Consider the following 27,786-nt stretch of genomic DNA (forward strand, 5'->3'; position numbering starts at 1 on the left):
TGAATGTTCTTGATGCTGTTATAGGACAGATTCTGAAATATATGAGGATGCGGTAGAACTTCAGCAGTTTTTTATTAAAATTCGTGATGAACTCTGCAAAAATGGAGAGATCCTTCTTTCACCAGCACTCAGCTATACCACAAAACATTTGCATAATGATGTGGAGAAAGAAAAGAAGGAAAAACTGCCAAAAGAAATAGAGGAAGATAAACTAAAACGAGAAGAAGAAAAAAGAGGTTAGTTTCTTTTCATTTTGTTAAATGTGAAGGAACATTATACTCTATCCTAGGTGGTCTTGCTGTAGAATAGACCTCTCTTTGTATAAATGAAGACTCAGGGTGTTGGCTCTTACCAAATGGACATGGTAAGCTGGAAATGTTTCTGTCAGTATCAACTTAGTCGTCAGACTGGGAAAGATTGTAAGTTGCCTGTGACACAGCTCTTACTCTTAGTATTTCCAGAACAGAGTCAGTTAATTCACAAACGTGGCAGCTTAATACCTCTTAATACTGCTAGTAAATAAAAACCTAAGGGGCCCAGCTGAGGCTCAAAAGCATTCTCAGCAGTGAGTGCATAAAGTTTCTGCCCTATTGTTCAACAGCATAGCTGTCCTTATATGGACTCAAGACAAGTAGATACTTTGGTTGAACCACTTAAGGAGGAGGAAATTTTTATTTTAATTGTATCAACCTAAAAATGTTACCTTGAGTCACTTGCCAGAGCTTAGAAATATTTGAAAGTAGGAACTTTTATTAGAAAGTTAATCATTCCTGAAAAAAGAGTTCACATAAAATACCTAGAATGTATAACTTTTCCAAGAGTCATATTTATCTTTGGCATCAAGTCTGTTCCTTAGAATTTTTTCCTCAGGAAAGGGAGCAAAATAAGTTGATTTAAGCAAATTCTCATAAGCAGTGGCATATGCAAAAGAGAAGAGAAAGGAACCCGGTTGGTGAGGACTGAATTTACCAGCATAGGGCTACCTGCCAGTAGAAACCAGCAGCTTTTTGCCATAGGGAATGTGCTCATTGATGATGATGAGAGAGAGAGAGAGTGCATGGGTGTGTGTGGGTGTGTGTTGGACTGGAAGAGGGGGTGGTTTTATGTCTTGACCACCAACAAAAGCAGTTGATGCAGGAATGAACTGAGTAAACTTGGAGCTTTGCTTGCCCCAGGTAACAGTTGACGTTGAGGAATATCCTGAAAATTATTGTAGAAGGACTAACATAAGCTCTTCACACATTCTTGGTTAACTGGAAAGCTGCCCGTGTGTAGAGGAGTTGCGAGAAGCTGATGAGGTGAAGGGGAAAGATACACCATGCAAATAGTAACCATAATGACTTGGAGTGGCTATATTAATCAGACAAATAAACTTTAAGAAATATTACTAGAGATGAAGAGGGACATTTTAAAATGTTAAAAGGGTCAAAAACATATAATACTTATAAATGTATATGTACCTATGGAGGAGAAAATGGCAACCCACTCCAGTATTCTTGCCTGGGAAATCCCATGGACAGAGGAACCTGGCAGGCTGCAGTCCATGGGGTCGCAGAAGAGCCAGACACGACTTAGAAACTAAGCAGCAAACAAAATGTACCTAACAGTGGGGCTGCAAAGTACATGAAGCAAAAGCTGACAGAACTGAAAAGGGAAACATTTCAGTTATTAGAATCTTGATGCGCCTTTCTCAGCAAATGACAGGCTAAACCAAAAATTGGCAAAAGTATGACTTATTAAGATTAGGCTGTCATAGACTGAATATTATGTCCCCCACCAAAATTCATATGTTGTGGCCTCCAATGCAGAGAAGGCAGTGGCACTCCACTCCAGTACTCTTGCCTGGAAAATCCCATGGACAGAGGAGCCTTGTAGGCTGCAGTCCATGGGGTTGCTAAAAGTCGGACACGACTGAGCGACTTCACTTTCACTTTTCACTTTCATGCACTGGAGAAGGAAATGGCAACCCACTCCACTGTTCTTGCCTGGAGAATCCCAGGGACGGGGACTTGGATTTCTTTTTTCAATGTGGTACCTGTCTTCTGAGCCTGGGAGCCTTTGCTGATGAGAGCAAAGGAGGACTGCTGCAAAGGACTGCTTTCTGAGGCTGCCAGAGCATCCCTGTCAGTAATTACTCACCTTTTGCACTAATTCAGAGACTCTTTCCCCAGCATGAGACTGGAGGTAGGTAGGAAGTGGTACTTTGCCGTAGAATGTGAGGTCAGCACTGGAAGGATGGAGTAGGAAAAGCTTAGAAGCAGAGTACTCTGAAGGTTGTTGTAACTAGTTATTTATGAGTATTGAAAGATGGCAAAATGCTGAAAAGAATGGTGGTTGTATGTCAGTCAGCCTTCTCTGTCTTTAAGTCACGGAGTAGATTTCTTAATAATCAGTGGAAATTGAAGGAAACAAGATGTCACACACCCTGTTTTTTTATATTAAATGCCAGAACTAACTATTCCTACTTGGCTCAGTAAGCAAAATAAGACTACATAAACGTGGGCAGATGGTATGCAGATACCATTGCTCCTTCCAAAACGATTCAAATGACGAAAGGGGGCTTTTAAAACAAGCACAAAATCATTCACTCCCCTCAAAAAAAGCGAAGGAAATAGTGGAAGAGAAGATAATGGCAGTTAAAATTTAGAAGCTAGAAAAATTGATAGCTAATGCTGGCTTCAAGGCTACCGTTGGATAAAGACCTTAGGCCATTTCCTGTTGAGAAAGGCGCAAGCATTAGAATGCCCTGTACACCTGAAAAATGAAGGTGCATGCAAGACTGGAAGCAAAAAGTTGAGTTGAAAGTCTAAAGGAGTTGAACCTCTAGATTACCTCCCCACCCTTCCTCTGACTGTTCATCCCTGAAGTGTCCAGACTCAGGGATACCAGGCTGACCTAAGGGTTGGGGTATGGTTCTGAAGAGGGGAGTTAGGAAAGGATTTATACTAAATAGTGAGACCCCTGACCTTCTAAACTTCTGATCTCCTAGAATAGCTTTTAATCTTGGGACAGGGAGAATTTTTCTCTTGAAAAATGCAGCAGGCAGTGGGGGAAAACTAAAGATAACATCTGGTCCTCAGTGAAATCCATCATTCACCCAGCTCTGTGTATGCTGGCCTGTGTATGCTGGAGAGCTTCCAGTCAGCTTTTTAAGTGTTTTAACATTTTAAATAGAAGCAGATATTTATTTAAATGGACCAAATATTTAAGTGAAATCTCTCTTAAGATGTTAAGATAAAGAACAAAACAAAAAAAAGAACCTTAGCGGAAACAGAAGAAGTGAAGGCTGCAGGAGAAAATACTAGGCTTCAAGGCCTGGAACTAGTTCTCTGTGGCTCCACACTTTACCCCCGAATCATCTTTTCTCATGAGAGGCAGCACATGTTTGTACCTGAGTTGTTTTGTCAGCCTGTTTCCTGTCTCTAGAGTTTGGGGGGTTACCAGCCTTTCATTTTGTACCCTTTCTGTCCCTTTCAGGGCAGCATTTCTGCTGGCATAAAATTCTCAAGAACCTTGTGAATCTACTGCATATGTCACAAGGATTCATTTGATTAATCAACTACTAGACAACATTTTCCGCCAAAATTGTCAAAACTCTTTTAAAAATGTATAATACCAGTGTTAGAGAGTGAATGGAGAAACAGACCCCCACTCCCTTGTAGCCAAATAGTGATGGATTTAGATTGGTATAGACTTTGGGGGTCAATTTGGAACATGCATTTAAAAACATTTAATGTGCTTATTTCCAGATCTTCTGTTTATGAAAAATTATCCGAATGAAGTAATCAAAGAAACGGCAAAGCTTTTTACTAAAGAAGAAACTATGGTGTTTGTAAATGATGGCTTACATGTTGTTTAGTTGCTAAGTCATGTCCGACTCTTTGTGACCCCGTGGACTGTATAGTATGCTAGGTTTCCCTGTTCTTTACTATCTCCCAGAGTTTGCTCAGATTCATGTCCATTGAGTTGATGATGCTATCTAACCATCTCATCCTCTGCCACCCTCTTCCTCTTTTTGCCTTCAGTCCTTCCCAGCATCAGAGTCCTTTCCATTGTTAGATCTTCGCATCAGATGGCCAAAGTATTGGAGCTTCAGCATCAGTCCTTTCAATTAATATTTAGGGTTGATTTCCTTTAGCATTGTTTGGTTGATCTCCTTCCAGTCCAAAGGACTCTCAAGACTCTTCTCCAGCACCACAGTTTGAAGACATTAGTTCTTCAGCACTCAGCTTTCTTTATGGTCCAACTTTGACATCCATACATGACTACTGGATAAACCATAGCTTCGACTATAACAGGTCTTTGTTGGCAAAGTGACATCTTTGCTTTTTAATACACTGTTTAGGTTTGTTTTAGCTTTCCTTCCAAGGATTAAGCGTCTTTTAATTTCATGACTGCCATCATCCATGGTGATTTTCGAGCCCAGGAAAATAAAATCTGTCACTGCTACCACTCTTTTCCCATCTATTTGCCATGAGTGATGGGACCAGATGCCATGATCTTAGTTTTTTGAATGGTGACCTTTAAGCCCACTGTTTGACTCCTGTCTTTCATCCTCATCAAGATGATCTTCAGTTCCTCTTGGCTTTCTGCCATTAGAGTGGTATCGTCTGCATATCTGAAGTTGTTGATATTTCTCCTGGAAATCTTGATTCCAGCTTGTGATATGGAAGCCATTAAAAAATATTCTTTAGCAAAACTAAAAATCTTCTTGAAAAGCATTTGATCTCAGAGGAAATTTTTATGATATTAAGTGTATAAAGATACAGTTTCTGGGCTTCTCTGATAGCTCAGACAGTAAAGAATCTGCCTGCATTGCAGGAGGCACAGGTTTGATCCCTGGAGAAGGAAATGGCAACCCACTCCAATATTCTTGCCTGGACAATTCCACGGACAGAGGAGACTGGCAGGCTACAGTCCATGGGGTCGCAAAGAGTCCGTCACGACTGAGTGACTAATACTTTTCATATATAGTTTACAGTATGTTGTATGAAATACATGTCTCGTTAGTTCTAAGATTCCATTCATTGTGACATAACCATGTAATAACAGTCAGAAGAAAGAAATTTCAGAGGTATTAAGATGGCAAGAAAGTACATACAAGATTATCTCTAGGATCACATGATTTATGAGTGGCTTGTTTTCTTCTTTATACCTTTCTGTATCATCCAAAATGACTACAGTGAGCATATATTATTATGGTGATTATTTTTATTCTGTAGATACTTTATGTATTTATTTAAATTAATGGCAGTTGGTTGTAATTTTAAAAGACAATTTTGAGTAGAGACTGTTAGGAATGTGTATATCATACTATTTGTCCTGAATCCTGCCTTGGAGTATCTGGAAAAGAATTAAATGTATTAGTACGTGTAGTTTTAATCCTGCATCTGATTGCCACATCCCTTTCATGAGAACATTTTTCTCTTTTTCACCTAAGAAGCTGAAAAGAGTGAAGATTCCTCAGGAGCTGCAGGCCTCTCAGGCTTACATCGCACATACAGCCAGGACTGCAGCTTTAAGAACAGCATGTACCATGTTGGAGATTACGTCTATGTGGAGCCCTCAGAGGTCAATCTACAACCGCATATCGTCTGTATTGAGAGACTGTGGGAAGATTCTGCTGGTAAGTTCATTTTAAATTGGGGAGCAAATTGGTGAGATGTGATTATCTTACTCCTTGTTTCTCAGGGAAGGAAATTGTAACTCAGACATCTTTATGCCTTTCCACAGTAGTTGTTTTACACTCTTAATAAGTACAATTCAATACCCACTATATGAGGAACATAGGATCGAGCTCTGTTGGGCAGTGGCATAGCTGAGTCAAAAGAGACGCAACTTCTTGAAGTCTAGATGAGATTCATTCATTCAACTGATACTTATTAAAAAAATCCGGGAGCCAAACCCTGTAGGATGGCCGAGAATCAGAACAAAAGGTCTGTGTTTTGTTCCTGGCAAAACCACTCTGGTAAAAGTCACAAATAAAGAAGAAATTGTTATAGAGAGACATGTGGCTTAGAATTTGGCTTCGAATTTGATTTCAAAAAGGCTTCCTAGAACAGTTGGCTTTATCTTGAAACAGAGAATGAATAGGAGTTAATGAAGCCAAAACCAAGCAGAAGTGTGATCCAGACAATCCAGTTCTTTCATAAATACATCATAAATACAAAGGTATTTACCTTTGTATTCTTGAACCCAAGTGCTACATATGTCCTTTAGTATGTCTTACATCCTTATTAAAGCACACAGCTTTAGCTGTGTCCTGACCCAGCAGAGTAGAGTAGGTCCCATCCCGTTCCTTGTTCTATTTATTTTACTTCTTTTACTATAAGGGGGAAAGTAGCATTTTTAGGTGTGATTTCACTTTAGTATTTTTAGTATTATTTCTTCTAAGATAATTCTGTTAAGGAACCATGGCCTAAAAGCACATTGCTCGGTTCAGCCCACGGCAGATTGGATGGAGTATTTGCTCATTTTACAAAGAATATGTTATTTCCATTAATGGTAATTCTCTCTCTTTTTCCCTCTTTGTTTTTGAGGTGAAAAATGGTTGTATGGCTGTTGGTTTTATCGGCCAAATGAAACATTCCATTTGGCTACACGGAAATTTCTAGAAAAAGAAGTTTTTAAGAGTGACTATTACAATAAAGTTCCTGTTAGTAAAATTCTAGGAAAATGTGTGGTCATGTTTGTCAAGGTAAGAAACTTATTAATCCCCAAACAGTAAATTATTTCATGGAGTTCACATGGAGTTTCACAACCACAGAAAATTGATATTTACGAAATGAATAGCTCTGTTTAAAACTGTTTGAATTTTTTTAGGCTGTGTCTCTGGCTTTATGTAAAGATTTGAGGACAAATAAATCTGAGCATAAAAGTGAAAGACCCTTTGCTGCCTGTGCTATATAGCTATATGCAGTTAGCTTAAATTTTTTTATATTGCCAGACAAATTTTTAAAGATGACATTTTCTGAAGAATCATTAAATCTTCAGTGTGGTTCTAGGTAATATGGTGTACTTTTTGTTTGTCTGTCTACTATAGGCACAGGCTCAAAGCTTTAAAGAACTAGCTGTCTAAAATACTAATGTACTGTCATAGGAGCAGTTGGTAAAACTTCAGGTCAGTTCAGTCGCTCAGTTGTGTCCGACTCTTTGCGACCCCATGGACTGCAGCACACCAGGCCTCCCTGTTCATCAGGGAGGTAAACTAAATAAGCTAAATAGAATATACTGAGTAATGCCATTCTATATAAGGAAATACTCCTGACCTCTAACCATTTACCATTTGTTGTTGTCAAAAAGTCTTAACACTTTAGCTTTTATTTCTTTGCTTGGTTGGTGTTTTTGTGTTTTTTGGTTGATTGGTTTTCAGAAAATTCACCTAATTGATTTTATTCTTATATGCACCAGGAATACTTTAAATTATGCCCAGAAAATTTTCGAGATGAGGATGTTTTTGTCTGTGAATCACGATATTCTGCCAAAACCAAATCTTTTAAGAAAATTAAACTGTGGACCATGCCCGTCAGCTCGGTTAGGTTTGTCCCTCGAGATGTGCCCTTGCCTGTGGTCCGAGTGGCCTCTGTATTTGCAAACGCAGATAAAGCGGATGATGAGAAGAATACAGACAACTCAGAGGACAGTCGAACTGAAGACAGTTGTAACTTGGAAAAGGTATGTAGATAATAGCCACACAGAAAAGAATTTTAATTTCAAAACACCCCTTCTCAAAAATAAATGAATAAAGTATTCAACTTCAGAATTAGAAAAAGAGTAATAATATAAAACTTTAGCCTAACAAAAAGAAGGGAACTATAAAGGAAAGAGAAATTAATACTTGAAAAACATAATAGCAGGACTGAAAAGGAGACTTTGATGGGTTCAATGAGATAAACTACCAATTGTCCTAATAAAGGAAAAAGAAAGGCATTAAGCTCAACATACAAAATATAGAGGAAATTTAGACTTGTGCATTTCTGTTAATAAATTTGAAAACCTGAATGAAGGCATTCCCTGGCAGTTCAGAGGTTAGGACTTTGTACTTTCATTGGCGAGGGCCTGGGTTCAGTCCCTGTTGGGGGAACTAAGATCTCACAAGCCTCTTGGTGCAGTCAAAAAATAACTAAAACAAAAACAAATAATAATAGTAAGATCTGAATGAAATGAGTAATTTTCCAAGATAATACCAATTAGTTAAATGAAATCAAGAAGAGATAAAATGTTTAAGTAGATAACAACATGAAGTTTTTTTTTTTTTTTTTTTTAATGTCAGAGAGCTCAGTCCAAAAAGTACTTAGGTCAGATAATTCCATAGGTAAATTCTTTCACCCTTGAAAGTATTCCAGGAGTTCCCAGGCAGTCCTGGGGTGATTAAGACTCCACGCTTCTACTGCATGGTGGCATGAGTTTGATCCCTGGTTGGGGAACTAAGATCCCACATGCTGTGCAGTAAAGCCAAAAAAAATTATCACGGAGTATGGAGATCAAGGAAAACTTCCTAGTTTGTCTTACCAGGACAGAATAATCTTTGATCCAAAGTCAAAAAATAAAAACAGAAAACTGCAGTTGAGTATCAGTTTATAAATATTGATACAAAAAATACTTGGGAAAAAAAGTGAAATCAGATACAAATGAAATCACATTAGTTCTCTGAGAGCAGCATCACCAAGTAGAAGGAAGTTCATTCTTGGAATATAAGGATTAGTCAAAATTAGGAAAATTTAGTAATACACTTCTATATATTCGTAGATCAAAAGAGAAATTATTTGATAAGGCATAATATTCATCTGGATTGATGTCTTTAAATAGATAGTCCCTCAAAATGATTTTAAAAAATTGTATATCAAGCCTAAAGTGAAAGAAATTCCTTTGAAAGCTGTGTACACAACATAGGTGCTTGCTTTATCATTATGTGTATTTTTCTGAAAAGAACCAATATAACTAGACAGACAAAAGTAGTAAAATATTGACAACAAAGAGGCAAAATTATTTTTTTGCTGAGAATGGGGGAGAAATTAATTGTGAAAAGTTTTTGAATACAGAGCCTACAACAAGTAGAAATTTCAAAATCCACAAAAAGTTAATAGCTTTCTTGTATAAGCACAACAGTAATTTCATAAGATTTTGAAAGTAAAATGAAACTGTTGAATAGATTTTAACAAATGTTATAAAAAATCTTGGAAGAAACTATCCAATTCACATGAACCAAAAAAAAAAAATACACTAAGAAATTATCTTAAAAGGAGCATATGGAACCTGTAGGAGGAAGAAAAACAGTCTGCTGAAAGGTACTGAAGATTTACTTGAGTAAGTTGTTTTGAAACTTGACAATACTATCATTCTTATGAAAGAATAAATGCATGACAGTCACGAGAAAAAGCAGAAAAACTGAAAGAGCGGTTGAGAGTGCTTTAACCCTGCCAGATAATATGGCATTTTACAAAGATACATTTTTAAAATATTGAGTTAGTTCATAATTGATTAATGAAGGGAATAGCCTTTTCACAGTTAAATCCAGACTATAAAGATACTCAATCATTCATTTTAGTTTTACATATTTTAACTTTTATTTTGAAATTATTTTAGACTTAACAGATGTGCAGAGTGCTTAGCAAAGATAGTATAAAGACATTCCTTATATTCTTCATTCAGCTTCTGCTAATGTTAACACCTTGTAAAGCATAGTACAGGGATCAAAACCAGAAAGTTAGCATTAATACTATTTACTAATCTAGAGACCTTATTCATTTTTCCCCTTTTGTCCCACAGTCGCCTTTTTTTCTTCTAATTTTATTGAGATATAATTGACATATAGCATTGTATAAGTTTTAAGTTGTACCGCATAATGATTTGACTTACCTACATCATGATAATGATTACCACAGTAAGTGTGGTAATCAACATCCATCAACTCATATAGGTACAACATTAAAGAAATAGGAAAAAAAGTTTTTTTCCCCTTGTGATAAGAACTCTCTTAACATCTTTCATATAATGTACAGTAGTATTAATTATATTCATCATGTTGTACATTACATCCCTGGTACTTATTTATAACTAGAAGTTTGAACTTTTTGACTGTCATAATCCAATCCCCCTTCCCCCTCATATCCTGCCTCGTAACCACAAATCTGATCTCTTTTTGTGAGTTTGTGGATTTGAAATATAATTAACCTACAATACTATGTTAGTTTCTGGTATACAGCGTAATGATTCAGTATTTCTATATATATTTCAAAATGATCACCATGATAAATCTAGTCATCATTTAAACATACAAAGATATTATATAATTATTCCCTGTGTTGTACATTTCATACCTGTGATTCATTTATAACTGAGAGTTTGTATAAACGCAGTATTTTAACTCAGCAAGAGAGGATAGAATAAAATGATATTGGAAAAACTGATAGCTATTTGAAAAAAGAAGAAAAAAAAACCTACTTGAACTCCTTTCATTTCATATTCCAAAATAAGTAAGGTATAAACATTAAAAAAGAAACATAAGTTGCTAGCCTAAGTACATTTATGTTATGTACATATAATCTTTTATTCACTGATAAGCTTGGAATGGATCCTTTATATGAGATAAAACCCGGTAGCCACAAAAGAAAAAAAAAGATCATTTTCTAGATTTACAATTGACAGTATCAGTTAGTTTAATAAAACAGTCTTAGGACTGCTGTTGCTAAAGTACAAGATCTCTTTGAAGTCTAGGAAAAAAATAATACTAGAAAAATGGGCAAAGGATCAAATAGATCATTTATAAAAGATCAAAAAAACATAAATGTTTTAATCTAATAGTTTTTAAAATGCCCAGCAAACTGACAGTTCTGAAGACTAGTAATATACACAGCCTGGTGTGAGTGTGGGACAGCACATCCCATCAGTGGCTTTGACCCTGCTGTCTGATAACAGGGAATGTGTTCCAACATAGTACTCAACCCTGGGCCACATCCAAATGCCCCTGAATAGGAATTTGTCACACATCCATTCATATAATGCAAATGTGTAGTTAGCAGAAGGAATCAACAAATTGCAGAATGGAATATGATTCCATCATTACTCAGAAAAAACAAAAATGTGTGCTTTATGTTTTATGTATGTGTAAACAACATGAAAAACTATAAATTGGTTAAACTGGGTGGTTATCTCTGGGGTTGGATCACAGAAAACTTGATTTTTAAATTTTGCATACTCTAATGTTTGAATTATTTCCAACAGATGCACTTTTTATGTAGGGTGAAAGCAGCATTTTTAAATTTTTAGTGTAAAAAACAAGAAAAAAAATTTTTAGTTTCTTAGATAAAAATCCATTTTAGTGTCATTAAAATGTTAAAAAGAGAAAAGGAGCTTGGGAAAGAACATGATATTTTGTACATTTTATCAGTATGTCTGGGAATCATAGAGATACTAATTTTAAAAGAGGAAATACCAGTGGAAATCAGTGTGGGAATTAAATTTGTTTTTGTTATTGGAGTTCATTAGTACCCCGTGTCCTGTGTATGAATTACTTTTTTTAGTCTTATATCTTTATTTTAATATTGCATGGCTAAAATATATTATACCAAGAAATTTTTAGAAGGATAACTAGAACAGAACCCATTCCTAAAATAAATATGTATTCTTAATCTCAGGTCTGTCTTTTTCACAGCTCCATTCCTCCTGGCACCCCTCAATCTAGTATATGTGTGGTACCTCTCTCATTCTTAAGAATTTTCTAAGAAGTCCATTTCAGTATCACATTTGAAATCATAAAGATCAAAGCATTAAATTATCTGGGCATTCCAGAAGAGTTTTTTTTCCCTTAAGTTTTAAGTTTTTGATATTTTCAGGAAAATGCAGTAGAAAATTTGGGGGTTTTGCAGTTTCCTCAGTTTTTATATGTTTTAGAGCTTTTGTATTTATTTATTATTTTTTTTTTTTTAGAGCTTTTGTATTTAAAACACCTAGTGCTATATGCTCATTATCTGCTAGATTCTCAGTAAATTATGTTTCTTAGTTTCATTAATCAGAAGTATCTTTTCTTTTTTTTTTGTTAAGACTATAAGAACAATAGTGAACATTAAGTGGTTTATGAGCCAGGCGTTATTCTGTGTACTTAACATGGATTGTGTCTTATAAGCTTCCTAACAACCCCATCTGATTCGCATACTGTCTTCGTTTTACAGATGATGAACCCAAGGCATAAGAGGTCAAGTAGTTTACCCAGTGTCACAGCAGTCAGTAGGTGACAGACCCTATACATTATTAAAAAGCAGAGTATATGTGTTTCTGTCACAGAGGCTATACTGTTCTTTTCATGTTAGAATAAATCAAGATGGTAAAATTTTTAAATCAGTTGTTAATATGCAGAAATTAAGAGCTTAGTAAATATGGTGAAGAGGAAGTTTGTATAGTATTTGCTCCTTTATAACAGTTGAATGAGGCTGTTTCTGAAATTAAGTCTTCATTGTTGGTCGTTGGTGGGGTTTTTTTTGGGTTTTGTTTTTCTTTTTTTTTTTGGCTAAAGTCTCCGAGAATGGGAAAAGGAAGGAGAGAGTAGTAAAAGGATCTTTGAGTAACATTTTATGAAAATGAACTAGAAATTTAAAATAGATAGAGTATTTGATAAGATTTAGTTTAATTTCAGTAACCTAAACTTTGGGTTTCCTGTTTATTAGTTTCTACTTATGGTTATTTTTTGAGTTAAAAGGGCGGAAAGTCTGCTTTGCCTTCATACTTTCTCTTCCAACTCCTTGATTGTCAGCTCCCTGTCTTTAACCAGTTTCCTTTATCACAGGAGAAAGAAGATGTCCCTGTGGAAATGTCGAATGGTGAACCAGGTTGCCACTACTTTGAGCAGCTCCGGTATAATGACATGTGGCTGAAGGTTGGCGACTGTGTCTTCATCAAGTCCCATGGGCTAGTGCGTCCTCGTGTTGGCAGGTGAACATTTCGAGTTAAGAGAGGACAAGGCTTGGTTTGAGACATTTGGTACCAGTAGGAATTCATTACTGTTTAGGATGAAGACCAAAGTCCCTCCCTTGGGAACATTTCCTACTTCCTTTCACACCACACTCTCCCGTCTTATGCCTCTAGCCACACTTCCTCTCAGGACTCCTGTTGTGTGTGTGTTTTTCTTTCTTTCTTTTTCTTTTTCTCCTCCTGCCATTTACTGAACTCTTCAACCCAGAAATCTCCCTGCCAGCTTCATATGGTGAACTCTTTTTAGCTTAAATTTGAAATGGCACTTCCTTAAGGAAGCCTTTCCTGTCTCCTCTAGACTGGATTAGGTCCCCCTATTACGCATTCTCGGAGCTCTGTGTATTTCCTCTTCCTCAGAACACATATCAGTTTTATTATCAGGCTTCCATACAAGACTACAAATGCCCTGAGAGTTAGAGGCCCTCTCTTTTTTGAGCAAAAAAGTGATATATACCTTTATATCCCCTGCTGCAAACATAGTGCATGAGGCTCAAATATTTGATAAACAAGTAAATGGGTGAAAGTATGATTGGATGGCATAAAGTAGCAGTAAAGGAATTTAGGGAACAGGGCTGGGCAGTAGAGGTTAGTAATTAAGGAAAGTAACTCATTCCAAGAGATCTTGATGTAAGTCCCAGCCCTGTCGGTTTAATGTTCTTAGGCAAATTATTTACCTCTCTGGGCTTCAGTTTCCTCATTGTATTTGTTCGTCATTTAGTAATTGTTTATTATATATGTACTATTTGCTAGGTTCTATAGATATATTTTATAGTATGAACAGTATGAAAAGACAAAATGATAGGATACTGAAAGAGGAACTCCTCAGGTCAGTAAGTGCCCAGTATGCTACTGGAGATCAGTGGAGAAATAACTCCAGAAAGAATGAAGGGATGGAGCCAAAGCAAAAACAGTACCCAGTTGTGGATGTGACTGGTGATAGAAGCAAGGTCTGATGCTGTAAAGAGCAATACTGCATAGGAACCTGGAATGTCAGGTCCATGAATCAAGGCAAATTGGAAGTGGTCAAACAGGAGATGGCAAGAGTGAATGTCGACATTCTAGGAATCAGCGAACTAAAATGGACTGGAATGGGTGAATTTAACTCAGATGACCATTATATTTACTACTACAGGCTGGAATCCCTTAGAACAAATGGAGTAGCCATCATGGTCAACAAAAGATTCCGAAATGCAGTACTTGGATGCAATCTCAAGAACGACAGAATGATCTCTGTTCGTTTCTAAGGCAAACCATTCAATATCACAGTAATCCAAGTCTATGCCCCAACCAGTAACGCTGAAGAAGCTGAAGTGGAATGGTTCTATGAAGACCTACAAGACCTTTTAGAACTAACACCCAAAAAAGATGTCCTTTTCATCATAGGGGACTGGAATGCAAAAGTAGAAAGTCAAGAAACACCTGGAGTAACAGGCAAATTTGGCCTTGGAATACAGAATGAAGCAGGGCAAAGACTAATAGAGTTTTGCCAAGAAAATGCACTGGTCATAGCAAACACCCACTTCCAACAACACAGGAGAAGACTCTACACATGGACATCACCAGATGGTCAACACTGAATTCAGATTGATTATATTCGTTGCAGCCAACGATGGAGAAGCTCTATACAGTCAGCAAAAACAAGACCAGGAGCTGACTTGGCTCAGATCATGAACTCCTTATTGCCAAATTCAGACTTAAACGGAAGAAAGTAGGGAAAACCACTAGACCATTCAGGTATGACCTAAATCAAATCCCTTATGATTATACAGTAGAAGTGAGAAATAGATTTAAGGGACTAGATCTGATAGACAGAGTGCCTGATGAACTATGGAATGAGGTTCATGACATTGTACAGGAGACAGGGATCAAGACCATCCCCATGGAAAAATGCAAAAAAGCAAAATGGCTGTCTGGGGAGGCCTTACAAATAGCTGTGAAAAGAAGAGAAGCGAAAAGCAAAGGAGAAAAGGAAAGATAAGCATCTGAATGCAGAGTTCCAAAAACTAGCAAGAAGAGATAAGAAAGCCTTCCTCAGTGATCAGTGCAAAGAAAGAGAGAAAAACAACAGAATGGGAAAGACTGGAGATCTCTTCAAGAAAATCAGAGATACCATGGTAACATTTCATGCAAAGATGGGCTTGATAAAGGACAGAAACGGTATGGACCTAACAGAAGCAGAAGATATTAAGAAGAGGTGGCAAGAATACACAGAAGAACTGTACAAAAAAGATCTTCATGACCCAGATAATCATGATGGTGTGATCACTCATCTAGAGCCAGACATCCTGGAATGTGAAGTCAAGTGGGCCTTAGGAAGCATCACTATGAACAAAGCTAGTGGAGGTGATGGCATTCCAGTTGAGCTATTTCAAATCCTGAAAGATGATGCTGTGAAAGTGCTGCACTCAATATGCTAGCAAATTTGGAAAACTCAGCAGGGGCCACAGGACTGGAAAAGGTCAGTTTTCATTCCAATCCCAAAGAAAGGCAATGCCAAAGAATGCTCAAACTACCGCACAATTGTACTCATCTCACATGCTAGTAAAGTAATGCTCAAAATTCTCCAAGCCAGGCTTCAGCAATATGTGAACTGTGAACTTCCTGATGTTCAAGCTGGTTTTAGAAAAGGCAGAGGAACCAGAGATCAAATTGCCAACATCTACTGGATCATCAAAAAAGCAAGAGAGTTCCAGAAAAACATCTATTTCTGCTTTATTGACTATGCCAGAGCCTTTGACTGTGTGGATCAAAATAAACTGTGGAAAATTCTGAAAGAGATGGGAATACCCGACCACCTGACCTGCCTCTTGAGAAACCTATATGCAGATCAGGAAGCAACAGTTAGAACTGGAAGGAAGCAACAGTTAGAACTGGAAGGCAAACTGGAACAACAGACTGGTTCCAAACAGGAAAAGGAGTACGTCAAGGCTATATATTGTCACCCTGCTTATTTAACTTATATGCAGAGTACATCATGAGAAACTCTGGCCTGGAAGAAGCACAAGCTGGAGTCAAGATTGCCGGGAGAAATATCAATAACCTCAGATATGCAGATGACACCACCCTTATGGCAGAAAGGGAAGAGGAACTCAAAAGCCTGTTGATGAAAGTGAAAGAGGAGAGTGAAAAAGTTGGCTTAAAGCTCAACATTCAGAAAATGAAGATCATGGCATCTGGTCCCATCACTTCATGGGAAATAGATGCGGAAACCTTGGAAACAGTGTCAGACTTTATTTTTTTGGGCTCCAAAATCACTGCAGATGGTGACTGCAGCCATGAGATTAAAAGACACTTGGTGTTTGGAAGGAAAGTTATGACCAACCTAGACAGCATATTGAAAAGCAGAGACATTACTTTGCCAACAAAGGTCCGTGTAGTCAAGGCTGTGGTTTTTCCAGTGGTCATGTATGGATGTGAGAGTTGGACTGTGAAGAAAGCTGAGCGCCGAAGAATTGATGCTTTTGAACTGTGGTGTTGGAGAAGACTCTTGAGAGTCCCTTGGACTGCAAGGAGATCCAACCAGTCCATTCTGAAGGAGATCAGCCCTGGGATTTCTTTGGAAGGAATGATGCTAAAGCTGGAACTCCAGTACTTTGGCCACCTCATGCGAAGAGTTGACTCATTGGAAAAGACTCTGATGCTGGGAGGGATTGGGGGCAGGAGGAGAAGGGGACGGCGGAGGATGAGATGGCTCGATGGCATCACTGACTCAAGGGACGTGAGTCTCAGTGAACTCCGGGAGTTGATGATGGACACGGAGGCCCGGTGTGCTGCGATTCATGGGGTCGCAAAGAGTCGGACATGACTGAGCAACTGAACTGAACTGATAGATACATTAGTGCATAAAAGATACAACTATCCTTAGTCTCCTGGACCTTTTTTCTAGTAGGAAGGCAAACTGCAAACATGAGTAAATAAAGTATATGGTACGTTAAATTATGATGTATGCTATGGAAAGAAATAGAGCTGGATATGGGAAATCGGGAGTGCCATGGTCAAAGTAGGGTGTTCAAAACTTTACACAGGCTGATGTGTAAAGCCTCACTAAGAGTTCACAGTTGAGCCAACATTTGAAGGGACCAAGGAAGTGAGTAATATGAATATCCAGGGAGAAAGCTTTCCAGGGACAGAGAACAGCCAGTGCAAAGACTGGAGAGAGAAGCATGCCTGGGCTGTTCAGATCAGAGCTTGTGACAAAGGGAGTGGGCAATACCTGAGTTAGGTAGGAAGTACATGAGCCAGGGGATATAGTGCAAATTGTGTGAGGCTCAGAAACTGCTGAAGGGACTTGCACCTTTACTGAATTAAATGAAAAACCATGGATTATTTTAAGTGCAAAAATGACATTTTTTTCCCCCTCCGCACTCCATGGCATGTATGATCTTAGTTCCCTGACCAGAGGTCAAACCTGTGTCTCCTGCAGTGGAAGTGTAGCATTTTAAATACTGAACCGCGAGCGAAGTCCCCAGAAGTAACATCTGACTTAGGTCTTAGCAGAAAGGCTCTGTCTACTGATTATTAAGAATAGATTGTAAAGAGTCAAAGGTAGAAAGGCAAAATCTGCTAGGAGGCTGTTGCAATAATCTAGGCAAGAATGATGGTGTCTCAGGCCAGTAGTCAGATCCAGTTCTACAAATTAGATCCAGTTTTGAAGGGTTGAGTTGAGAGAATGTAGTCCCTGGTGGCTCAATGGTAAAGAATCTGCCAGTGCAGGAGACGTGGGTTTGATTGCTGGGTTGGGATATCCTCTGGAGAAGGAAATCGCAACCCCCTCCAGTATTCCTGCCTTGGAAATCCCATGGACAGAGGAGCCTGGTGGGCTGCAGTCCATAAGGTTGCAAAGAGTTGGACACGACTGAGCAACTAAACAGCAACAATAGCAGCAAAGTGTCCAGGAGAGAGAGAGGAGTCAAGGGTGACTCCTGCATTTTGATCTGAAGAACTGAAAGTGTATATTAACTGAGATGAGGATGCTGCTTCATGTCTGGAACCTTGAGACTTTGGGAACAGTAATAATATCAACCTTATGATATGGTTCTGAGAAATAGTACAGTATCCTGCACAGAACAGTCAGATGTTTTTATTTTTTTCTAGTGAAATGATCAGTGGCTTTCATTAGATTTTCATGAGGTAAAGGGGTATTAGATCTTGACCTACAAGAAGGTCATGAACCATTGCCTTAAAAGCGTGTCTGCCATTGATGTGATCTGACCCCAAATATTGAGGATCTGTGTGTTTATTCAGCTCATAAGTCCAATTGATAGATGCTTTGTATCTCAGGAAGAAAACTTGGGAGTCAGTTTAAACTTTTAAGTTGTATTCTTTGGTATTATGTTTAAAAAAATGTTCACTTCTTTTTTTCCCCAAATATCTTGTCATATGTTTAAAGGGGGAAAAAAAGAACCAAGAAAATTGTCTTATTATCAAAATAGTCAGTGAAACTCCTCTAAATATAGCATACCATTAAGTTTTTGGTTAGCAGAATGTTTGATAGATTAAGCCTTCAGGAATGAAATCCATCAGAATTCTAATTTAATGGAATTTCTCCATTTTTTCTCCCAAGAATTGAAAAGGTATGGGTCCGAGATGGAGCTGCGTATTTTTATGGCCCCATCTTCATTCACCCAGAAGAGACGGAACATGAGCCGACAAAAATGTTCTACAAGAAGGAAGTGTTTTTGAGTAATCTGGAAGAAACCTGTCCCATGACATGTATTCTAGGTATGTATTCATACTTTTCATTTAATCACACTCATTCCACAGTTGAGTCATTGCACACTTTTTCTGTCCTGGACACTATTCTAGGTGCTAAGTATATAGCAATAAAAAAATAAAAATCTCAGGCTTCTCAGGCACCTAACTGTGTGGAGCAGAGGCTGGGGAGCCAGTTAGTAAATTAAAATTAAATATATAGAACATCAGGTAGTAATTAGGGCAATGAATGAGAATAAAACAGAGTACGAGGATAGAGAGTAATGTTGCAGGGAGGTTCTGGTTAGGTCATATCATCAGCAAAAGCCTCTCTGGTAGGTGACATGAGAGCAGAACCCTGAAGGAAGTGAGGAAGAAAACTATTCAAATAGCTGCTGAGATTTTACTCCTTTTAGGCACTGCAAACATCAGCTGCAGAGACCTTGAGGCAGAGTATCTGGGTGTGTTTGAGTCACAGTAAGAAAGCTTACTTCTAGTAAGGAGACAAAGGGAGCCTAAAGGGAAGACTGAAGTCTTTGGTTAGAGTGACTGCAGCTGTGCAGGGGGTCTGGTAGGGAATGAGCCCTCTCAGGTGACTGGGCCCTAAGTCATGGTAGGTCATGTGCAGGGATTGAGCTTTAACAGATAAGAGTTCTTATGAGGAGTCTGAACAAAGAGGCATGTGAGCCAACATGTGTATTAGAGGAATCACTGTGGCTGCAGTATGGGGAATTGTTGTAAGAATAAGGTAGGAAGCAAGGAGAGCAATTAAAAGACATACTGTCTCTGTTGGATTAACCCTAGTAGTGTTACTGTTCAATTCCAGAAACATGAAGGTCTTGCTTTGGCTTCTGTTGAGTCATCCTCCTGAGTGTGCAAAGTGCCATTCTGCTTCTGAGATATAGTTACATGATTCATATACTGTCACCATTTTCAGCTCTTGGGTTTCTTCTGGCCCCAAAGTAACTCGATAACTTTTTACACTAGCTGCTACCTACGTCTTTTTGAGTGGTTTTCCAAAAGGTTACTAGTTACAACTTTATATTGATTACCTATGGTTGTAAAGTTGAAGAAGCTACCATGCTTATGATCAAAAGGAAATTTGCAAATTAAAAAATATTTTATTTATATATTTGGCTGCCCTGGGTCTTAGTTCTGGTGCGCAGGATCTGCCGTCTTTGTTGTGGCATACAAGACATTTAGTTGCAGCATGTGTTCACTGACCAAGGATTGAATCTGGGTCCCCTGCAGTGGAAGCACAGAGTCCTAACCACTGGACCACTGGGGAAGTCCCTAAAAAGTATTTTACACTTAGACTTCGTCTGGTTGCTTTAATGTTTATCTATATTGTTCTTTGGTGCTTTGAATTTTTTTCAGAATTGAATATGGTAATCATGTCTGAATGGCCAATAATTCAGTACATTTTCTCTTCCACTCTGGGGAGAGACAACAAAGGCTAGTGAAGTTATTAAATCCTTCTTGAGTTTCTGCAGCAGAGGTCTTCCTTTTAACTCGTGCTCTGGAGCTTTACTTCTAGTGAGGAGACAGAGGGAGCCTAAAGGGGAGACTGAGGTCTTCTTTGGTTAGGACAACTATATCATTGATTGTTTCTTGGTTATTTTCCTAGCGATGACCCTGGGGATTACATCTTAAACTTATGAAAATCTGATTTTCATATACACTATACAAAAAACTCTGTTCCTCTATAGCTCCATCCCTCTCCTTTGTGTTATTGTCAGAAATTACCTCTTTATACTTTGTGTGCCCCGTTATCATAGATTTATAATTATTGCTTTATGCATTTGTCTTTAAAATCATATAGGTTGAAAAAAAGAGAATTTGCAAATCAAAAATATATTGCCTTTTATATTTACCTATGTAGTTACCTTTACTAATGTTTTTTATTTCTTTGTATGACTACAAGTTATTATCTAATGCCTTTTCATTTCAGCCTACAGGACTCCCTTTAGCATTTCTTTTAGGACAGGTTTGCTCACAAGAATCTCTTCTCACCTTTTGTTTATCTGGAAATGTCTTCGAGTTTTGAAGGGTATTTTTGATGTATATAGAATTCTCCATTGGCAGTTTTTTCTTTCATGTCTTTCATCACATTTGGGAAATTTTGGGCCACTGTGTCTTCAGATATTTTTTCCTGTGCTTTTCATTTTCTTCACCATCCAAGACTCCTACTATGCCTATGTGGGTCATGCTTAATGGTGTGCGTTGGATCTCTGAGATGCTCTTCATGTTTCTGTATTCTTTTTTTCTGTCTTTCTCAGACTTTTCATTTTAATTTTCCTATCTTCAAGGTCATTGATTCTTCTGTGTGTTGTTGAACCCTTCTAATAAATTTTTCATTTTAGTTATTGTACTTTTTAGCTTCAGAGTTTCTATTTCATGGTTACAACTTCTGTCTCTTTATTGATTCTCTATTTGGTGAGACATCATTCTGGTTTCTTTTAGTTCCTTGTCCTTTAGCTCTTCTGGTGTATTTAGGACAGTTGATTTAAATTCTTTGTGTAGTAAGTTCAGTGTCTAAACTTCCTCAGGGACAGTTTCTGTTCATTTTTTTTTTTATCCTGTGAATGGGCCCTACTTACTTGTCTCATGCATGCCTCATAGTTTTTATTGAAGACTGGATATTGTGAATATTACCAATATAATATAACTCTGGAAATGAGATTCTACCCCCCTCCTTAAGTTTTTGTTGTCACTGCTTATTGTGAGTTGTCATTGCTTGTTTAGTGACTTTTCTAAGCTACTTTAAAGACTGTATTCTTTGTTGTGTGTTGTCACTGAAATCTCTGTTCTACCAGCTTAGTGGTCAGCTAGTGATTTAACAGAGAATTTCTTAAGTGCTTGGATCCAAAAAAAAAAAACCCACCCCAAATTCCCAGCCCTTGCAACTGTACAGTGCATCTTTCTGGAGCGCACATTCAGCACTCAGCCAGAAAGTTCACAGCTCTGCCTTTATACTTACCGCTGCTTGTGCAGGCCTTGACAGTCAGCGGAAGCTGAGGACCTGGGGCCTTCTCAGGTCTTTGCTGAACATGCACCTTGCCCGTAGCATGTGCATGGCTTTCTAGATTTCCAGGAATATGTGGAAGCTTCTCAAAACTCTTATTCCCCAAACATCTCACTTCCCAGTTTTTTCTCCCAGGGTTTTCATCATGTCTACTGTTTGCCCCAACTGATATCCTTTGCCAGACCCAGCTGGTGGCAGCTATGTTTTCAACAAAAGCACCATAGCCACTTCCCTGCTACTTGGAAGTTAGGCAGCAGTTTGGAAAAAGTAAAATTGTATCCATCTCTCACATCAGCTTCAAAATAAATTCCCAGATAAAATATAGGCTTAAATGAACACAGAAGTAGTAAAAGATACCAAAGGAAAGTGATGGGGAAGAAATTTTTATAATTCTTAACATCAAACCCAAAAACCATATAAGAAAGATTGATAAATTCAACTATATAAAAGTTTTAAATGTTTGGCAGAAGCAAAGACAGGTGACAACTTTGGGAAAATACATGCAGTGTATATCATAGAAAAAGATCAGATTTCATTCATATATGAAGAATTATTAAATAATTAGAAAAAAAGATCACTATCCAATAGGAAAACAGGCAAAGATTAATAGAGAGCAGAGAGAAGTGGTTCTTAAAATATGCACAACCTAAGCCAGTAGAGAAATGTTAAGTTAAAATTACCCAGATGCTACTTTCTTAAAAAAATTATCAAATTGTCAAAGATTCATATGTTTACTAGTTGACAAGAATTTAGGGAAGTGGCATTTGCCCATTTTGTGGTGGGTTTATGAATTACCATCACCTCTGTGAAAGGCAAATTTGATAATACCTACAAAAATTAAAGTGTATGTACCCTTTGACCCAGCTTTTGTACTTCTAGATGTTTATTCCTCAGGTGTACTCATTCATGTGCAAATTGGTATATGTCTTAAAGTATGTCAGTCTTGCTTCAGTGAGAGAGCAAAAATTTGGAAAAGAAACTAAACATCCACCAGTAGGGAACTAGTTGGATAAATATACTAATACCAGCAGTGATCCTTAAAATGTATTATTTTGCACCAAAATTTAGGTGTAAAACAATATGAGTGATATGCTAACCATTCTAAGTCCCACAACTGAGACCCGATGCAGCCAAATAAATTGTTGTTGTTCACTTGCTCAGTCGTGTCTGACTCTGTGACCCCGTGGGCTGCAGCACACCCACTGACAGTATTGTACAACCATCAGTACTATCCATTTCTAGAACTTTTCATCATCCCAAATAGAAACTCTGTACCCATTAAGCAATAACTACTCATTTCCATCTCTTCCAGCCCCTTAATAAGCACTATTTTACTATCAGTCTCTATGAATTCTGGCTATTCTGGGTACGTTATGTAAGTGGAATCATGCAAAATTTTTCCTTTTTGAGTCAGATTTATTTTACTTAGCATAAATAAAAAATTCTCAAAATTCGTCCATGGTGTAGCATGTATCCAAATTTTATTCCTTTTTGAGGCTGAAGTTTTTTATTGTATGTATATGTAACATTTTGTGTATTCATTCATCTGTTGATGGACATTTGGGTAATTTCTATATTTTGGCCAGTTGTAAATAATGCTGTTGTGAACATTGGTGTATGTGTATCTGAGTCCCTGCTTTCAGTCATTTTGTATATTTACCTAGAAGTAGAATTTCTGGATCAATTTTCAGTTCAGTTCAATTGCTGAGTCGTGTCTGACTCTTTGTGACTCCATGTCCACAGGCCTCCCTGTCCTCACCAACTCCCGGAGTTTACCCAAACTGATGTCCATTGAGTCAGTGATGCCATCCAACCATCTCATCCTCTGTCTTCCCCTTCTCCTCCCACCTTCAATCTTTCCCTCCATCAGGGTCTTTACAAATGAGTCAGCTCTTCACATCAGGTAGCCAAAGTATTGGAGTTTCAGCTTCAACATCAGTCCTTCCAATGAACACTCAGGACTGATCTCCTTTAGGATGGACTGGTTGGATCTCCTTGCAGTCCAGGGGACTCTCAAGAGTCTTCTCTAACACCACAGTTCAAAAGCATCAGTTCTTCAGCGCTCAGCTTTCTTTATAGTCCAACTCCCACATCCAGCTGTACCATTTCACATTAGCAGCAGTGACATATAGTGGTTCCAGCTTCTCCACATCCTTACCAACACTTGGTATTTTCTGGAAGTTTCATTTGGCTTTTTTCCCTTTGTAATAGCCATCGTAATGAATGTGAAGTGGTATTTCAATTTTTATTTGTATTTTCCAAATGATTAATGATGTGAGTGAGCATCTTTTCATGAGCTTATTGGGTATTTGTATATCTTCTTTGGAGAAATGTCTATTCAGATCATTTGCCTGTTTTTTGAGTTATTTATTTTGTTATTTCCGATTTGTCGGAGTTCTTTATGTATTCTGGATATTAGACTCTCACAAGAGATATAATTTGCAAATATTTCCCACTGTTCTGTGTGCTGTCTTTTCACTTTGTGTCCTTTGAAGCACAGAAGTTTTTCATTTTGATGAAGTCTAATTTATCTTTATTTTCTTTAGTTGCTTGTGATTTTAATGTCACATTTATGAAACCATTGCCTAATAGAGGGTCACAAAGGTTTATACCTATGTTTTTCTATAAGAGTTTTATAGTTGTGTCTCTTACATTAAGGTCTCTGATCCATTTTGAATTAATTTGTGTATATGGCATATAGTAGGCTTCTAGCTCCATTCGTTTGCATGTGGTAATCCAGTTGTTCCAGCACTGCCTGTTAAAGTCTATTCTTTCCCCAGTTGAATTGTCTTGACACCCTTGTCAAAAATCAGTTACCTGTAAAAACTCAGTTATATGGATTTATTTCTAGACTTTTAATTCTAGTCTATTGATCTGCATATCTGTCCTTACATCTTATACCCTTTAAATCTTCTAATTTTAATCATTTGAATGTATTAATTTAAAGGTTTAAAATAATTGTTATCTATGACCACAGTAACTCCTTTAATTTCTCTCCAAAATTTTTCTCTTTCAGGAAAATGTGCTGTGTTGTCATTCAAGGACTTCCTCTCCTGCAGGCCAACTGAAATTCCAGAAAATGACATTCTGCTTTGTGAGAGCCGCTACAACGAGAGTGACAAGCAGATGAAGAAATTTAAGGGACTGAAGAGATTTTCACTGTCTGCTAAAGTGGTAGATGATGAAATTTATTACTTCAGGTAAAGTTGAAAAAACTAAAAAAGAGCACTTCAGCTCCTTTGATATCAGTAAAACATATCAAAATTGCATAGTCCACGGTGGGTTTTTATTGTTTTTTATTAGGTCTTAAACTAGAGCAATAGACATTTCAAACAGAACATATTAATTAATTTAATTAAATATTAAAGGAAAATCCTCACAATCTGCTGAGATGTGGTGACTGCTGGATCAGTCCTCTTTGTGTAGACTTCAATAATTGTAATATGGAGGCAGAAATCTTTGACTCTGGTATGCATAATCTATTAAGAGATTGTGTAGTTCTGTGAACTGCGAAAGTTCTTCTTAGTATTTATAGGCAACTAGATCTTAGCTTTCAGTCCAGTGCTTTTGTTGGGTATTCAGCAGAATCCCTTAAAAACACACATCTGAGAACTTCCCTGGTGGTCCAGTACTTAAGGGACATAAGTTCGATTCCTGGTCAGGAAACTAAGACCCCACATGCCACAGGGTGACTAAGTTCGCACACTGCACTAAAGATCCCGTATGCCTCAACTAAGACCTGATACAGCCAAATAAATAAATATTTTTTTAAAAAAGCAAGCATCTGTAAGTAGATGTGACTTTATATGTTTTAATTATTTCCCTTGTGGACTTAAAGAGTGGACATTGCACGTTACAGAAAGTTGGTTCTAGGTATTAAGGCAGAACATTGCTTTCCAATCCATCCTGGAGTAGTGTCAGGTGATTTCATTTTATTTATTCATTTATTTTTATGTCCCTTCTTCTAGAAAACCAATTGTTCCTCAGAAGGAGCCCTCACCTTTATTGGAAAAGAAGATCCAGTTGCTAGAAGCTAAATTTGCTGAGTTAGAAGGTGGAGATGATGATATTGAAGAGATGGGAGAAGAGGATAGTGAGGTCATTGAGCCTCCCTCTCTACCTCAACTTCAGACTCCCCTGGCCAGTGAGCTGGATCTCATGCCCTACACACCCCCACAGGTGAAGGTGGCGGCTTCCTGTTACTTGTCTTATTCCTAGCTCTGGTTTGCAGTAAAAAGAAAGGAGACATCCAGCCCCTCCATTATGGGAGCTTCAACCTAGAATTCTTCAAGAAGTAACAGATTTTTTTATTTTTTCCTCTCTTGATGCCACTAATAATTTAAAATGTAGTATCTTTATTAAAAAGTTTCATAGATAGCTGGCTTTGGTGGCAGGTTTAGTTAGAAAGCTCTCCTTGTCTTGCATTGAAAAAAAAAAAAACAATGAGGAATTGCATCGTCCTCTTACTCTAGCTTTTATTGCTCATACCTTTTTAAGTCTCTTTCTTTAGGACCCCATCTTTTGGTTAAGGTGATCCCTATAGGTATTTTCTTCTCATTTAGAATTTTCTCAAGCCTTGATTGTGAGGTCACCATTATAGATTGCAGTCATGGAATTCAGTGGAACTTCCATTTTTCTTATATGGTCAGAGGCCAGAAATAGCTGTGTTTTGAATAAGAAAATGAACTATAAACTGAAGATGTCTGTAGAACAGTAGCTATTAAATTGCACATTTTTGGCTTACAAAAACCTTTAGTAATTGACGAGATGCAGTGTTCTGATGCATTATAAGAGCTTTCTGTCTTACAGTCTACGCCCAAATCTGCCAAAGGCAGTGCAAAGAAGGAAGGCTCCAAACGGAAGATCAACATGAGTGGCTACATCCTGTTCAGCAGTGAGATGAGAGCTGTGATTAAGGCCCAGCACCCAGACTATTCTTTTGGGGAGCTCAGCCGACTGGTGGGGACAGAGTGGAGAAACCTTGAGACAGCCAAGAAAGCAGAATATGAAGGTAAATAGAGCATAGGCACAACTGTCTGAGCTTTGTAAGCGAGGGGGTGTTTTCAGCAGTGCACGAGCTTAGGTTAAATCTCTTGTTCTTACCACTTGCACATGAACTTTGTGTTGGGGGCTGTCTCAAGTGGCTCCCATCCAGCAGTTTAAGGGTCAGCCTTGTCCCAGCTGAGCAAGTGCTGCCTCTGACTTGGCCTCTGATCCTAGTGTGTTGGTTTTTTTTTTTTTTTTTTCCAAAAATTTCTCAAATATTTAGCTGTTTAAAAAATTGCATGATTTTTTTTCTTTTATTAAATCCTGTAAGCACACATGTGTTGAGCTGGGGAATGATTGTACAAGGATGTTAGATACAGTTTTAGTTAAAATTTCATCTGAAATGGGGCTTTTAAAATCAGTGATCTTCTATTATGGCTCTTGACAAGCCATATAAACTCCAGACTGAGGCTTGGCTGAAGCACCTGGTTTTCTACGCCTTTCCTGGCCTGTGCTGCATTCATAGCTACTTTTAAGGTACTTGGGTACTCTTTGATAAAGCTCAACTGCCTTCATTTTTCTTTTACTCTATAATTAAATTATTTAGGGCTGTGAGCTATCATTCAAGGATTTGGTGGTTCATAGCCATTAGGGACAGATACTAAATAGAGATTTTTTGTTTTTTAATATTAGGCATGACTTAAATAAGGAAATGAGTAGTAAACATTAGGTTAGGCAGGATGATTGCCCTCAGAGCTATATTTTTTTCATTTGGAATTGTATACAATGCTTCATGTTGACAGTTATAAAGCCCTCTCTCAAATAACCACAGTGATCACCATAACCCTTCTTGACAGGGTCCAAACCCATTATTTTTCAACAACCATAAATAAATTAATTATCAAGGCTGCCTCCTTTATTAAACTTTATGGAGTTTCCAAAGAAACTCCTTTTTTAAAAGAATAGTTTACTCCTTTGATTTTTTATATAGTTGATTTTTAAAATTATCTGACAGGCTTCCCCAAGGATCTTCTGTAGAACCCTAATCCTACAAGATGTTCAGCCAGAAAAAAATTGTGGCAAAAGCAGTTTGAGAAGCACTCCAAACACTTCTCTCT

At 37.7% G+C, this 27,786-nt stretch overlaps 1 protein-coding gene across 42 annotated transcripts in view; it reads left to right on the plus strand.

Moving 5' to 3' along the window:
* Positions 1 to 27,786, plus strand: part of PBRM1 (polybromo 1) — a 106,924-nt gene that overhangs the window by 65,127 nt on the left and 14,011 nt on the right. For 32 of the 42 annotated variants that reach the window (XM_059879516.1, XM_005222979.5, XM_024982491.2 and 29 more), the window contains 9 exons: positions 25 to 236; positions 5,441 to 5,626; positions 6,540 to 6,697; positions 7,411 to 7,674; positions 12,782 to 12,927; positions 18,530 to 18,687; positions 24,699 to 24,882; positions 25,651 to 25,861; positions 26,492 to 26,693. In XM_059879516.1, the coding sequence (XP_059735499.1) occupies positions 25 to 236; positions 5,441 to 5,626; positions 6,540 to 6,697; positions 7,411 to 7,674; positions 12,782 to 12,927; positions 18,530 to 18,687; positions 24,699 to 24,882; positions 25,651 to 25,861; positions 26,492 to 26,693 (1,721 nt within the window). The remainder of the gene's footprint in view (positions 1 to 24; positions 237 to 5,440; positions 5,627 to 6,539; positions 6,698 to 7,410; positions 7,675 to 12,781; positions 12,928 to 18,529; positions 18,688 to 24,698; positions 24,883 to 25,650; positions 25,862 to 26,491; positions 26,694 to 27,786) is intronic. The other 10 variants (XM_024982484.2, XM_024982495.2, XM_059879522.1 and 7 more) reach the window with 1 other exon arrangement.

The sequence above is a fragment of the Bos taurus genome, chromosome 22 (assembly GCF_002263795.3).
Source record: "Bos taurus isolate L1 Dominette 01449 registration number 42190680 breed Hereford chromosome 22, ARS-UCD2.0, whole genome shotgun sequence".
Classification (NCBI taxonomy): domain Eukaryota; kingdom Metazoa; phylum Chordata; class Mammalia; order Artiodactyla; family Bovidae; genus Bos; species Bos taurus.